General features: G+C 43.0%; 1 protein-coding gene across 1 annotated transcript; it reads right to left on the bottom strand.

The window, feature by feature from the left end:
• Positions 1-904: 904 nt before the first annotated feature.
• dis3 (DIS3 exosome endoribonuclease and 3'-5' exoribonuclease) lies at positions 905-13,874 on the bottom strand. The gene is made up of 21 exons (XM_084075556.1): positions 13,570-13,874; positions 12,279-12,436; positions 11,518-11,714; positions 11,174-11,247; positions 10,651-10,818; positions 9,555-9,722; positions 9,161-9,274; positions 8,768-8,905; positions 8,421-8,567; positions 8,056-8,172; positions 7,795-7,896; positions 7,571-7,635; positions 7,304-7,388; positions 6,872-6,999; positions 6,467-6,553; positions 5,996-6,152; positions 3,472-3,686; positions 2,929-3,097; positions 2,408-2,566; positions 2,085-2,207; positions 905-1,575 (listed from the first exon to the last, which is right to left on the bottom strand). The coding sequence occupies exons 1-21, from the start codon at positions 13,792-13,794 to the stop codon at positions 1,507-1,509; spliced, it is 2,865 nt and encodes a 954-aa protein (XP_083931682.1). The 5' UTR covers positions 13,795-13,874; the 3' UTR covers positions 905-1,506.
• Between the last annotated feature and the right edge of the window lie 1,327 nt (positions 13,875-15,201).

Consider the following 15,201-nt stretch of genomic DNA (forward strand, 5'->3'; position numbering starts at 1 on the left):
TAGTTTTTGAGGTGTTATCCTCACAGCTGTTATCCCACTAGTTTAGCTCTAGGCTAGGGGTCAGTTTTTTTTTTTTAGCAGGGGTCAGTCGTGACCAGACTACATGGCATAACGAATAATTTGGGAGAAAAGGGGAAAACATTTTTTGGCCAAGTGTTCATATGTCAATAATACTATAAGCCAATAATGTTCTTGAACAAAAGATGCTTTTATGAATTCACAGCTGGTATAATAGTGAACGAACGAGACTGAAGTGGAAAAAGTTGAATGTTATTATTGCACTGAACTTGCACAATGGAGACCTTTTTTAATAGCGACATTTAACTTTTTTCCATTTGGCATAGACATGAACAGGGGACTGATGAAACTTGACTTTCAATTGAGGGCAAAATGTGTACGTGTATAATGTTTATTGTTAAGTAGAGTAACATAGCATTTATGGTTATCTGCTTGACATCTGCTAACCTGTGGTCTGTGTATAACTTCCTTGACATTTTTCATTTTTGATGGTTAGAAAATCTATTACTGTGTAACCATACTCAATATGGCTACTGGTTGTTTGAAATGAGTGAATTCTGAATGAGCCATACTGTTTTTTTTTTTTTTACCTTTTTGATAAATATTTATTGAGATGTGCAGCACTGTTGTCACATTATGGCCTTAAGGTGGCTTGTTTCTTACTTGAGTGTAACATTTTTAATACAAGTATCCATACAAAACCCAATACTTGGTTTCCAGTTTCCATTTTTTCTTTGGATTTTGTTCCCCATTTCCCCTTGCAGAACTCTGCCTCTTATTTGAACACCCCTTTAAGTATGCAATTTAAAAGATTTACATATAACTGTATATACATGGCCATGTGCAGTACTTTAGTCAGTAATAAGACAACACAAGGCAAGAGAGCAGCAGTTATGGCTAAAACAAAATTTAATGGTTGAGTTGTCCAACATCTTGTATGAAACAAAGTCATAAAATGGGACACAAGTGTACAAGTCCCTGCACAATAGCTCATTTGTTTGAAGATGCTGGTCCTCTACGAACCAAGTAGAAAAGAAAATCTGCATATATCAGGTAGCTCCCATTTGCAAAGATTAACTATAGTGACCTTTCGAGTACTACGGCTTCTGTTGAATAAAGACTCGCCATGTAACATGTAAATAAGCTGGTGACTGTATTCAACAGAAGTCTGAGGAAGAGCCTTGGTGCTTGAAAAGTCATTAGCACATAATTCTATATTCTATCACATCTTTCTAATAGGTGAGCTTTTTGATCCAGCACCATACCTACTAGGTCTAGGATGTGTGTCTTTTCCTCTTCTATGAAACAACTTGAAGTGCAAATGGGCATGGCACTGATTGTTTGGCCACGTGGCAGTATAACGTCACTATTGTAAAATGTGTTTTTAAAAAAAAATCAGAGATGCCTGATATGAACCAGTTCACAAAAACCTCCATATAAAATATACTGTAGAACATTGTGGGTGGGGGTGGGGTACTACTTTCTGTGTCAGCGGTCCAGTTTGGGTTTCTTGGCCTGTGGTTCAATCTCTGGGGCTGGGACGCTAACACCAGGAATCTGGAACAAAAACGAGAAGAAAAGAAGGGTGAGCTCCAGTTGGTTTTACGGTTTCCATGGCCATCTTCCTAAGGGAAATTATAAACTGGATAGCCTGATATTTTGAGTGCAAATCTGTTCAAATCAAGTAAGAATTCCAGTAAGGTTTTTGTTGGCCCTAAACTAAAAGTATATGGCCCTGAGTCAAACTACCATGCATCAGTCAGCAAGATTTGGCACCAATAGAAATGTATTTAGAAGTGTAGCACACTATTTCAGAATGTGTCACAGTAAGCCCTATTTTATACCCTGATTTTTTTTCAAAAAGATATACAATCTACAATGTATCACACTATTAAAAAAGGAAATACTTTATATCGGGGAGAAGCAAAACTGTTCTGTGTGTACTGTTCATAAAAAAAAGTAATAATACAAATCATTATCTTGAAGGAGGAGGCCCAGAACCAATCTCTAAATAAATGTTGAACTTTGTGTAGTGGGTCGGGCCGGCCCTGCCAGTATGTCCTTACCACAGGTTCAATCAGGGACATGCGGATCTTCTGGTGCTGAATATTGGAGTCATCCAGACTGATCGTCACCTTCACCTTGTCAAAAATGTGAAAAATGTGCTTCTCTACTGTCAGAGTAGGGACCTACAAGGAGACAAATACAGATGGACCGTGAGCAGATCAGTACCCACTACCAGCACTTCTTCCATTCCAATCCTAGACTATGAGCTACACATCTCAATAGAGAAAGGTTTTAGTTATTGAAAGACACAAGCTAATGACTACCAGTACAAATTGACAATTGAATGTGACATTGTTATTTAGTAGAGGGGCCTATACTGTACCTCTTCATCAAAACTAAGTTTTGGGCCAGTCTTGTCCTTGCCATCAAAGAAGACGGTTCCTTCCAGGCCAAACTTTGGGATGAGGACAATGATGGCGTTCTTCCTCACAAACAGGATGAAGCCCTCCTCGTTCAGGATGCCTCGGCTCTTAAAGAACAACTAGGAAACCAGAGCATGCGTTATGGTGAGTCGTCTCACGCCTGGAGTGATTGCTGAAGGCAGACCATAACCCAAAATGTTTCGACAAATTAATGACAACCAACTGCCCTTTTTCCATTTATAAATTAATGAAATAATGAAAATGTGTGCTAGAATCTCTGTGCATAAGCCTATGCCTCCTTGTGGTGTGTGACTGCACATGTATATTTGATCTAGTTATCCATCTGTTTTTAAATCCATCACTGTGAAGTTCTTAAGAAAATGTATTTGTGCTTTTGTTTTAGAATTATGGTCAGGGAACGGAGGCACATCAGATGGGAATAAAAGGGGTGCCCCCACCAGACTTTCATGCACATTCTCACTTGTGTATGGAAGGCCACGGATGCCCTCTGTGCATACTGAGCCATCTTGTGTCTGTAGTTGAGGTTGTTGCAGAGGGCAGACTGCTTGTGTTTGTCCATCAGGTCTGGGTAGGTGCTGTCTGCCGCTATAGCCACCGCCAGTAGACGATGGACTATAATATCAGAGTATCTACAAAGGAAACGTGATGGGAGAGGGAGGAAGTGGGTGGATGGAGTGGAGAGGAGAAAGAGGGAAAGCAGTAGGAGAAGGATGGGGAACGGAGGAAGGAGAATTTGAATATGAGGCGGTAGGGGAAGGAGAGAATTACCATGATTAAACACATCCTCCCTATTTTGGGGGAAATAATCAGTTAATTATTTTATTTTTTCAAATAGCAAAAGTAGGCAGCTATTTGCTGTACAATGAAATATGTAAGTGGTTCAAAAAAATGATAAAGTAATATACTGTAGTAGTGTGTGTGTGTGTGTGTGTGTGTGTGTGTGTGTGTGTGTAGAGGGGGGGGGGGGGGACAACTGTGTACCGACCCCCAACCAAAATGCTACCTTCTGATGGGTGAGGTGAAGTGTGTGTATATGGGAGAGGCCAGGCCGTAGTGGTTGAAGTCGCTGTCCATGCCGGAGCAGAAGTACACAGCTTGCATCATGCAACGGGTGGCCAGGATGCGCAGCAGCGTGTTGAAATAAACGAAACCGTCCACTGTGGCCACATTCAGAGAGTCAGCCAGCGCCTTCGCTGAGTCTGTATGGATCTGCAGGCCCTGTGAGGAACACAAGTGTCAACCCGATAAGAACCACCACAGTCAACTACAGTATGAGCAGTGTTTTTCAGCTGCCGGCAATTAAATGTCTGTGTCACAATTAAATGTGACACAGACATTTTTTTGGTCCAACTGAATTCCCAATCTGGACAACACAACGTTGCGTCCTTGGCGATACGGCAAGTTTGAAGTTGAAGACAGACACAGACAGACAGACACACACACACACACATAGCGATTCCATGCATTTTTAGATAATAGATGAAAAACCTATATTCATGACCCATTTGTAGTTTTGAACCTTTACAGGAAAATAAACTACAGAATCTGCCTAGAGTTTCATCCCCTGTAACTCCTATGTGATCAGGGCCTACAAAGTGAGTGATTATCTGGTTGCCTTGCAACATCAAGAGAAAGGTTCCGCCAGCTGCTCTGCTTTGGGCAGTCACAAGGCCTGTCACAATTATTGTCTCCGCTAGACAACACACTCCATATTTGGGCGTGGCTGCATTGGGAACTCCTTATATGGTTATGGCTGAGTCATGGTGACAAGAGCGTTTCGATGTGGTCCGCCTGTCTGCCTGAAGATTTTAAATAGGATTTGTTATATCTTCCTGTTTGTTTACAAAGCCTAAAATGCACACAGAAATGTATTTTTCCTGTTCCAATGTTCAATGTCAAAAGCACAATTATTATATAATAATAAAATAAATATCGAAGACTGCACATAAATGGCAGCGTAACGCAAATTGTATTTACTTTGTTGCGTGCGGTGTCATGCACTGCAAAACGTACATATTTGGTGCAACATGTGCTAAGTCAGTGTTACGTCACACCCAAGATAAAAGGCAGGCATAGGGCTATTTGACCAGCATCACGTTGAACAGTTTAAGTCTTTCTTGAGGACGCGTAATATTACAACTTCTGGGCTACGATGGAGTCTGCGATGGGCTACGATGGAGCTGCTTCCCGGCAACACTTCCACTGTCACTCCTGTGAGAAAGAAGTTAACCCCAAGCTCCCGGAATACATCTGTCCCTCGTGTGAATCGAGTTTCATAGAGGATGTCACAGGGCTTCGCTCTCATCCGAGTAACTATGTGTGGGGACATGGAGAGTTAAACAATGTCTTAACACAGCTGTTTGAGACGTTTGAGCATCCCGGTCCTCCTCCAGCAGAGAAGGAAAATATCTCCTCTCTCCCGATGGTCAACATCTCTCAGGAACAAGCAGACAGCGACATGGAGTGTCCGCTGTGTAAGGAGGACTTCGCGGTGGGCGAGGCAGTCAGACAGCTGCCTTGCAATCACTTCTTCCACTCAGAGTGCATAGTGCCCTGGCTGGAAATGCATGACACCTGTCCTGTGTGTAGGAACACTTTAAACAGAGAGGACGACAGCTCAGAGAAGACAACAGCTCAACCCTCAGAGTGCTCCCAATCCTGAACAATAGGAGACCCAGCTAGGTTCCATTTTGAGGCCCTGAGAGTGTACAAATGGAACCAATGGACCTGTGTGATTCTGGGGCACACCCGGGGCCCCTGCTGGGGGGTTCCAGGGAGTCCCCAGCTAAATTGTTGATAGTTAAGAACCAAATGGACCTTTACATATCTGTAACTCTGATGGGAGCTGATCATGCATACCAAACTGGGGGTCCTTGAAATGAAAAGGTTTGAGAACCACGTTATCCCCAGACCTAATGTTGAGAAACAGTGGGAAATGTCCTTTCAGTTAAAACAAGACAGGGTCTAATAACGGAATGGCTTCTCAGAATATTGATGTCAGTCTCAACCAAATACGGAATTGAGGACATACAGTACATATAGCTGGTTACAGACTGGCGATAGATAGCCTGTGGGGACATTGCATCTTTCTGATATTATGAATTCACAAAAAAACAAGACAGGGTATAATAACGGCATGGCTTCATGTGGCTTTTTTCACCCATTAGTACTTTTCTCACAAGTTAGTTGTTATGCCAATTCCCTGTGTGTATAGTCCCGGTCACTGCTAATGAGGTCAACAGCCACTTTGACACCTAATAGGCACTGACCAATCTGTGAGAGTCCCTAGTGCAGCTACAGAGATTGCCTTCACCTTTGCTACCCCCAATTATGTTGGTTGGAGCAACCAGCCAAGCTTGAGGCACTGTGGAACATTCAAACCCGTTTCCACAGTTGTGGGCAGGTAATTTATCCCTGCCTAAGCTCAACACCAAACATCTTCCTTTGAAGTACAGGACTGTGAAGAAGAGAGCACATGACTTTGTGCCAAATGCTCTCTTAACACAGACCCAACGATCTGTGCACACCTTGGATGCAGCGGCCTTGGTGAGGATGTCGTAATTAGACAGAGGCGGTGCAGGATGCTTCCTGAGCAGGGCACACTCAGAGAATTCATCGTAGATTTTCTGGGCCACAGAGATATTGGCCAACAACATGAATTCCTCCACCATGGAGTTGGTCTCCCTGCCAACCAAGAGAAGAGTTTTTTTTTTTACATCATTGGTGTGAGATAAAAAGAAATAAAATAAATGAGACTTTATATTTTAACAACTTTATCCACTCTCAGTCCCTACTTTATAGGTGAAAATGTCAAAATAATGATTTTTTACATTTTTCTTTCAAATGTTTAAAAATGTTTTTAAAAAATTGTGAAAATAGTACAAGATCAGCTATTTTCGCTATTCGTTGTACGATAAAGTATACTTGGCAAATGTGTGAGTACTGTACTGTATGTGAGATAACAAGAACATGTAGCTGATGCATGACTGTCCACCTACATGAGCTCTTTGGTCTGCAGGTCAATGGGGTCGTGGGTTTCACTGTCCATGTGGAAACGGACCTCTACAGATGACAGGGTCAATGCACTGAAACAAAACAAAAACACAACACATTGTCTTTAGAACGATAACCATGTGGAGTTGTCTCCAAAGAATGACCAATGGATTTCTGTTCTACAGACCCTGCTTCTCATCAAAATATTGAATGTACTGTATAGGTTAAAGCACCAGTCTAAAGAATTGGATTACACACCGGCGAATATACGCAAAATTTGGACTCGGTCCGAATAAATAAAAGACGTTTTTTCGCTCCGCGAAACTGATGTGGAAGCTTGCATTGACTTTATAAGGTTTAAAAAAAACATGAGAAAATCGCCCCCGGTGTGTAAGGACCTTTAGTCTTACCCATTGTCTATCCTCTTCTTCTTGAGGATCTTGGCCAGCTTGTTGAGGCCTCTGAGGCTTTTAGTGATGTCATCATTCATGGTTCCATCATCTATCCTCATCTGGGCTTCAGCGTAGGTCAGAGATGCCTGGACCACATCAGAAGCGAAGGCGAGGATGGGAAAATATTCTTTATCAATATTCCATTGAAAAGCCAAGAATATCTCAACATTTCAATCCGTCACTACATCTTTGGTTTAGAAACTTAATGAAAGCTGGTTGGTAGAAGCACCTGCAGCAGTAAATTTTGCCTCATGTATAATATCTTTGCAAATGTAGGTCAGACTAGACAAATGGGGTGTGTGTGTGTGTGTGTGTGTGTGTGTGTGTGTGTGTGTGTGTGTGTGTGTGTGTGTGTGTGTGTGTGTGTGTGCGCGCGTGCGAGCCATCTACCTTGGAGTTGATGACACTCTTTGTAAACCTGGTCTTCAGAATCTCAGCACTGTGGTTCATCTCCCAGATACATGAGAAGGACAGTCTGGGGAGAAGAGAGAGCACCTTTTTCATTCAAGGAACATTTAACATTGAGGGGTCTATACGAAGACTAAATGATATGAGATTATGTCTTTGTGTGTGTGTGTGTGTGTGTGTGTGTGTGTGTGTGTGTGTGTGTGTGTGTGTGTGTGTGCGCGCGCGCGCGTGCGTGTGTGTAGTCCTCACCTCTCCACATTGGAGCGTAGAGAACACAGATTGGAGCTGAGTAACTCAGGAACCATGTCTATTCTCTGGTGGACACAACACACACAATCATCACAAAATAAAAATTAAAACAATTTAACAACAATACTATAAATGATAAATATTAAACTTAAATAATAACCCTTGATGACATCCTACACTTAAAACCCACTGAGTAATGAAGGATGAGATATGTTTCTCCTCACCCTGCCACAGAGGTAAACAGTGGTCCCTCGATTGGCAGCCTCTTTGTCCAGCGCGTTGCCTGGTCTGATGAAGTGACTGACGTCAGCAATGTGGACCCCAACCTACAGCAAGCAAGGGTGGACACGCTGTCAGACAACTCACATGAAATGCAAAGGCATTATTTATGTATGCCAGATGAGCATGTATTACCACCGTACAATGTGGCTGCTCTTCTATGAGCTGTGTGTGTGTGTGTGTGTGTGTGTGTGTGTGTTACACACCTCCAGGTTTCCGTTGTCCAGCTCCCTACAGTGTAGGGCGTCATCTATGTCTGTACATCCTGGAGGGTCCACACTGCACACCGTCAGCTGCCTCAGGTCAGCTCTCACAGCCATGTCCTGCCATTAACGCACACAAACACACACAAACACACACACACACACACACACACACACACACACACACACACACACACACACACACACACACACACACACACACACACACACACACACACACACACACACACACACACACACACACACACACACACACACACACACACACACACACACACACACACACACCGTGAGCACTACACAAGTGAGCATCAGCACCATCATTAGCATACGAACCATCCCGTTACCTCTGGTGTGATGTTCCAAGGCATTGTGGGGAGGAAGCTGAGCACGGTCTGGGAGAAGGCCTGGTGTGGGACATCATGCTCCAGCAACAGCACCTCTGTCTCCGTCTCCTTGTCCCCAGCGTTGCCCAGACTACGTACAAAATGACCCTGAGAGCGGGGACGAGAAACGGTTCACAAGTCGGCTTGCAACATATCAGACCCTCTCTATGGGATACATTTACGTCGCTGTGTGTGTGTGTGTGTGTGTGTGTGTGTGTGTGTGTGTGTGTGTGTGTGTGTGTGTGTGTGTGTGTGTATGTTCACTAGTTCCTGTCCCTGTTATGTAGCGGGCATCAATTTATATTCACATTGGGGTATCTGGAGTTTTTAGGCCAGCCGTCGATGGCCACCATGATCCTCTGGCCTGCCAGTGCGGCAGCCTGGCGCGTCTCGATGCGGATTCTGGGGATACGGCGGTCTGCTGCGGTGAAAAGGTGCCGTGTTGACTAAAAATGAAGAGAAGCAACGTAAGGAGGTGACATAGCAGGTTTGGTTACATTTTCCATTAACTATCTGAGCTCCTGCAAAAGGCTAGTGAGCAAATAATAATCTAGTAATCCTCAGTGTTCCATTTCTAATTCAAATGGGCACTTCTGGGTTCATTTGGTTACATTTGTACACTCTCTGAGTTAAGGAAGGACAATAAGGAAGTGCAGTACGTTCCAGAATGTGAATTTGAATGTGTTGAGGAGCCTAGTCACCTGTTTGATATGGGAGACGCTGAGCATGCCACAGAACGGTCTCCAGTTCCTCTTAATGATTCCAACCACTTTGCCTGTGGGCTTCCTGGCTACTTCAGGCACTATGCACTTCAGCTGCACCAAAACAAACACAGGAACAGAAAGAACATGAATTCAATGGGCTGGAAAAAGAAGAGACATCTGCCTTTCAAGACAGTAAGAATCAAAAGGTCTGACTCCCCTCCTGTCAGTCAAAGAAGCCTTAAGTCCGATTCATACTTTGTCACACAACAGCATCGAGTGCCCAAAACAGCCGACATACAAGCTCACAACTCGTCATGGATGCAACGTGTCGAGGAGTTGTAGGTTTGCTACGTATGCTTGTGCAATGGTGCATAGATGAGCCATTACTCACCGGCTTCTCCTCGTCCTCCTCCCCAGTGGTGTCATCGTCCTTGGCGCTGCCCTCGTCCTGCAGCACCACAGCGGAGGGCGCTACCCACTGGTCTTTCGGCAACAACTGCACAGCAACCACATCCTGGTACACCGCTCTGTTTAGGTTCTGAAGGCCCTGCAGGAGAACCTGGTTGAGAGGAGTAAAAAAAATATTAATAATAAAGAAAATAAAATTCCAATATTTTGATCTTTTCCTCCCCAATTTAGTAATTCTGTCATTTTCAAATTCCCCTTGTACTGAAGTCCTTTGTCCCTGCTGACCCCTAATGGCTGGTTTGTTAGGGAGGGTGTTGAGCCTGTGTCTCCTCTGATATACGCACGTATATCACCGCCAGTTGGTTTCTTTTCACCTGACAGTGAGGAGTTTCACCGGGAGGGCAGTGCATGGCTGTAGTCCCGGGTTTCCAGAAGGTAGCATACCCGTTTCATGTTCCGCTTTTTTCCCCCACAGTTTTGTTTGTTGTTTGTTTAGCTTGGCAGAAGATTTGAATCAGAAATAAATACAGTATTAAGGTGTCATATGGATTTTAACCTGTAGCCTCCACGGTGGTGGGCAGGAACCTTATGCCTGTGCCATATAAGTACCCTAATAATGATTACAAATATTATAAAAAGTATTATAATAAATCTTAATTTTCATGGACGTGAAATATAGTAGGGCCATCAAGTGATCAGACACAATGAGTGCCAGGCAGAAATATACACCTACAGTGTTATTATTCTCATATGGATTTTCAATTCACTTCCATTTAGTCACCCCTGACCACGTATAACCCTAAGTCTAACTCCACCACTACATACTTATACTTTACCCATACTAAGAAGATCTGGGGTAACTGACCTCACATTGACAACCTTTCCATGTTTTCTCTTGATTAGAGAATCCCCCCCCACCCCCCCCCCCCCCCCCCCCACACACACACACACACACACACACACACACACACACACACACACACACACACACACACACACACACACACACACACACACACACACACACACACACACACACACACACACACACACACACACACACACACACACACACACACCTCAGTGCTGTCATCCCCCTCTCCTTGGATGAAGACACTGGCCTCCAGGTAGTTATCTCTGCTGGCCCTGAATGTGCCCTGGAGGTAGATGCCACTCTTGATGCCAGCTTGGATCCTGGAGAGAGGCAGATGCTCTGGGAACAACACTCTGCTGCTACTGATCTCATTCTGAACACATGGAAGAGGGGAGATGGGTGGGAGGATAAAGAGTGGTAGAGATTTAGGAAGTGAAATGGTTGATAATAAAGTGAGCACGGAGCTTATAGATACTGTGCTGTGCCTAGAAAGCTGAGATAACTCTCAAATGTTCAATTGACCACTTTCAACCTGCCATCCCTATTTTCATCTGTGGCGAACATACATTTTTAATACAATTCTAAAACTAAATAGCGAAAATGGTAGCTATACAGGCTCACAATGCGTTGCAACGTGTCGTGAGCCTGTAGATCTGTAGATCGCTATTTTAGAAATAGGGCTTAAGTGGTTAGTACAATGAACAGCAAAGCAGCATGTGACAATTAACCTTTTCATCATTGGTTAACGCCAGGCGATCCACCAGCTCAGGGTTGGCTATCAGACTCTTGATATACTCCTCACCTGGAAGAGCAAACGTTAAAGATGACAAAGTACTTAGAGGAAGTTACAATACAGTGCAATTAACAAACTGATTAACAAATGTAAACAAAACAACTCCCCTTGACTCGCAGGGCATTTTTCTTAAAATCAGTTTGTTTGCAAGCTGTTTTGGTGTACTTTCAGGCATTTCCACAATGCTAAACTTTCTACATTCTTTTACAATAAATGAACACACTGCGTCTGTAAAACTGGTCATACACTGCAGCGTGACCACAATGAGGGACGACTTACATGTGTAGGCTATAAGACCCCCCTCCACTGCCTTCTCCTTGTTTCCCCGATCGTTGGTGATGAGGACCACCCTGAGCCCTTCCTCCTCTGTCTCGGCGGTCTTCAGGTGCTGGCTGTACCATTTGGCTGCCACGCGGATGGCCCGGTCGTTGCGGTCGTTGGCGCTCTCCCCCGGTTCGCGCTCAATGAATGTATCTCTGGGAGAATGGGAACATTTTGAAGGTAAAAAAAAAATACGATTGCAGTGGAGCTAGAAAATGAAGTACTGGACAAGCGTACTTAAAGCGGCACTATGTAACTTTTTTTAAATAAATAAAATGATATTTTGCCCAATCTGTATGGTAGAGTATGTTAATACAATATAACTTGTACGATTGGGGTGGTTGTATTTGGTCTCCCTGCTCTTCTATAGAGACATTTAGATCCTGTGTCTGGGTGAGACATGACCTTTGACACGGTCCTGTTTCTGGATTGACACGAGTTGTGACCTGAAGGTCAAGATTCAATTTATCCCCTGATCAAGCATGCAGGCTCTATTAGCTCAATGGTAAAACATTCAGCACTTGGCAGGGAGACCCGGGTTCAAATCCGGGGTAGAACAGGTAAGTTACATAGTGCAGCTTTACGTTAGATCTTTCTGCTTGCAGACATGGATCTGTATCATAAAGGGTAAATGTGTCTACCTTGAGGGTTCATTTGAAAAGAGGGATATCTACGTACATTTTCATTTGTCAAAGAAAACCTCCATTGATTTATCCTACCTGTGGTGTTCGTTGGTAAACGTATAGACATGTTTCTCTTTGTCATGGATGATGTCCTTTAGGCGTTTATAGACTGGCGGGCTGCGGTGGCGGACCTCCTGGAGCACAATCTGTAGGATGATGATGTTACGAATCAGGGGGTCCTCCAGCACGTCGATCTACAAGGGAAGGGACAGGGAGCAGATGGGTTAACAATACAGCAATATTATCAAGGCTATGGTTCATTGCACTTACACACCAAAATCCTCAGCGTTAAATTGAACCATGTGTAAATATTTGTCTATATAAATCAACCACTAAAACCCTATTTTATATTTTTTTGTACGATGGTGTTACACAGTTAAAATAGCTTATCTACATGCTCACGCCACAACCCTGGATATAGTCTTTTTTTTTGTCTGAAAATGTTCTCCTATAAAGCCAGGTTGAAAGTGGTTAACAATGAGAATGTTACTGCAACAATGTACAAATTATGATCATGGATGATGGACTTCTTTATTTGGGTTCAGCATCCCTGTCACTGTCACACACAGAGGTGTTTGAGTTCATTCAAAACATTCTCACGGTGGTTGAATTATACAGAATTTAGAACTTAAAAAGGTAAAGGACAACACACATAAATGTTGTGTTCTCAACCTGTGGGTCGGGACAGACCTTTTTAATACCCAAGATGAAAAGGCCATTACTGGATCAAAAGTAATCAACAAACTATACTAAACAAACTGGTCAAACATTGGCCAAGTTGTCAAATAATATAAGACAGAGGCAAACATTTTGAAATAGCTGATCTAAAAGCTTGTAGATCTGCTATTTTCACAAAATGTATCTGTGGAACCGCCTTCAACTCCTACAATTCCAAATGCTTATCAAGGTGGGGGGGGGTCCCCAGTTCAAATATGATCATTTTGGGGGGTCGCAGCCTCTACACTCTCAGAGTTTCATGAATGAATTACCACAGGGGTCTTCAACGTTTTCAGGCCAAAGACCCCCTAGCTGAGAGAGAGGTTAAGCAGGGACCCCTTCTATATTGTATTAAATTGTGTTTCAGATCAACTTTTTCTGCTCTTTTTTCCCCTCTACACCTATACCTCTTTGCCAAAAATAGCCGATCTACAAGCTCACAACGCCTCGCAGCTGGTTAAAGTTCTCCTCAGAAAAGGGATGCTAGGGTTCAAGTAGTTGATGTACAAAAAAAATCCTATCACACAAAGATTTGGCGGACCCTCTGTAGTAACTCTGAGGACCCCCTAGGGGTCCCGGCCGGACCCCCTGTTGAAGACCCCTGAATTACCTGATGTAACACTACATTAGTGTCTGGAACCAGATAGTGAGGGAAGGAGCACAGGTTGCTCTCTATGCACGGGTCTCTCTGCAGCACCGTGTTCGTGGACTCCTGTTTGCATTCAGTGCAAAGCTCACTCCCACACCAGATATCATCCCTCAGATAGTGTTCTCTCACTATTTTCATCACCCCGCCCGACCGGGTCTTCTTCACGAACGTTCTAGATTTCAACATGATGCTGACAAAGTATGAAAAGATTAAGTTTTATGATGTGTTTTTTCACCCAAACATTAAGATGAGCAGCATCCACACAGAAGAAGGAACTCGCGCAAAAGCCCCATGTGTTAGATTAAGTGGGACAACCTACGGCTTTCCCAGAGTTTCACTGATGGAAAAAGTACTCACATTTTTTACTTAAGTAGGTGAAGTGGAGTAAAAAGTACAATATTTGCCTCTGAGATGTAGTGAAGTAGAAGTAAAAGTAAAAGTAATTACATTTTAAAATACTCCAGTAAAGTAAAACATACCTCATAATTGTACTTAAGTACAGTACTTGAGTAAATGAAATGCACTTGGTTACTTTACACCACTGCAGAGTTTTAGAGACATAAAACGTCGAACATAAGGTCTGACACCAGTGTGAATAACTTCGGCCTGGGAGTGACGTTTTTAAAGAAATAAAAAATCAAACATGCACTTACACATTTTATATGAGAACGATTTTGAACTCTGAGATAGATCTTTGTGGGCCATTTACCACGTGTTCAATGAAAACAAAACAGAGGAACCACAAGGAGGACCAAAGAGGGGGACTTATACCAGGTTCTCTGGGTGTAGATCTCCCCCTGTCAGTAAGGAGTGGTATTACATTAATGTATACAGCCAGTGGGATACAGGATAGGTGGGGATATCTGGGCACCTCCATGTAAAATTGGCTATTTTGTCCAAAATGTAAAAAGAAAAAAGAAAAAAGGTCTTAAATAATGTAAAGTATACATGATGTGAACATGCACTGTACATTATTATCAGACTTATCCTTCAACTTATTGTTTATGCCCCAAAATGACTGGATATACAGGTTTTGTAGCAACTGTAGAAATATTACACCTTGATTGTCGAATGTTTAACCATGTTCTAATCATGTATACTTTACTTTGCTTAAAACCTTATTTTCTTCCACCTATCCTATTACCAGCCCCCTTGTTATACAATTATTAGTTTGCAGGGGAGCTAGGAGGGGGTTACTTGTTTGATTTGACCCCATGTCTGATATGCAGGCTACTGACTCTAGAGGGCACTGTAGCCAGAAATTATACTAGGTTCCCCTCTTCTGTGCATCGTTGTTGGGCTCTCAGATAGTGTTGCCAGGTCTGCTTATTATAAGCTACTTTGGGCTTTTTTGTAATGTAATTATCCAGGAACCCCCGCATCTGAAAACATTTTGTGCCAGGGACCCCATACAAGATTTGTGTTGTTAAAATGTTTCAAATATATATATATGTATATATTTTGAAAATAGCAGAGCTACAAGCTCACAACGCGTTGCATAATTTATGTGAGCTTCTTGTACATCGGCTATTTTAACGCTTCTTTTGGGCTTGTTTTCATAGACCTGATAGCTTATTTCTCTCACATGACAAC

This window comes from Gymnoscopelus microlampas, assembly GCF_963454915.1.
Source record: "Gymnoscopelus microlampas genome assembly, chromosome: 13".
In the NCBI taxonomy this organism is placed as follows: Eukaryota; Metazoa; Chordata; class Actinopteri; order Myctophiformes; family Myctophidae; genus Gymnoscopelus; species Gymnoscopelus microlampas.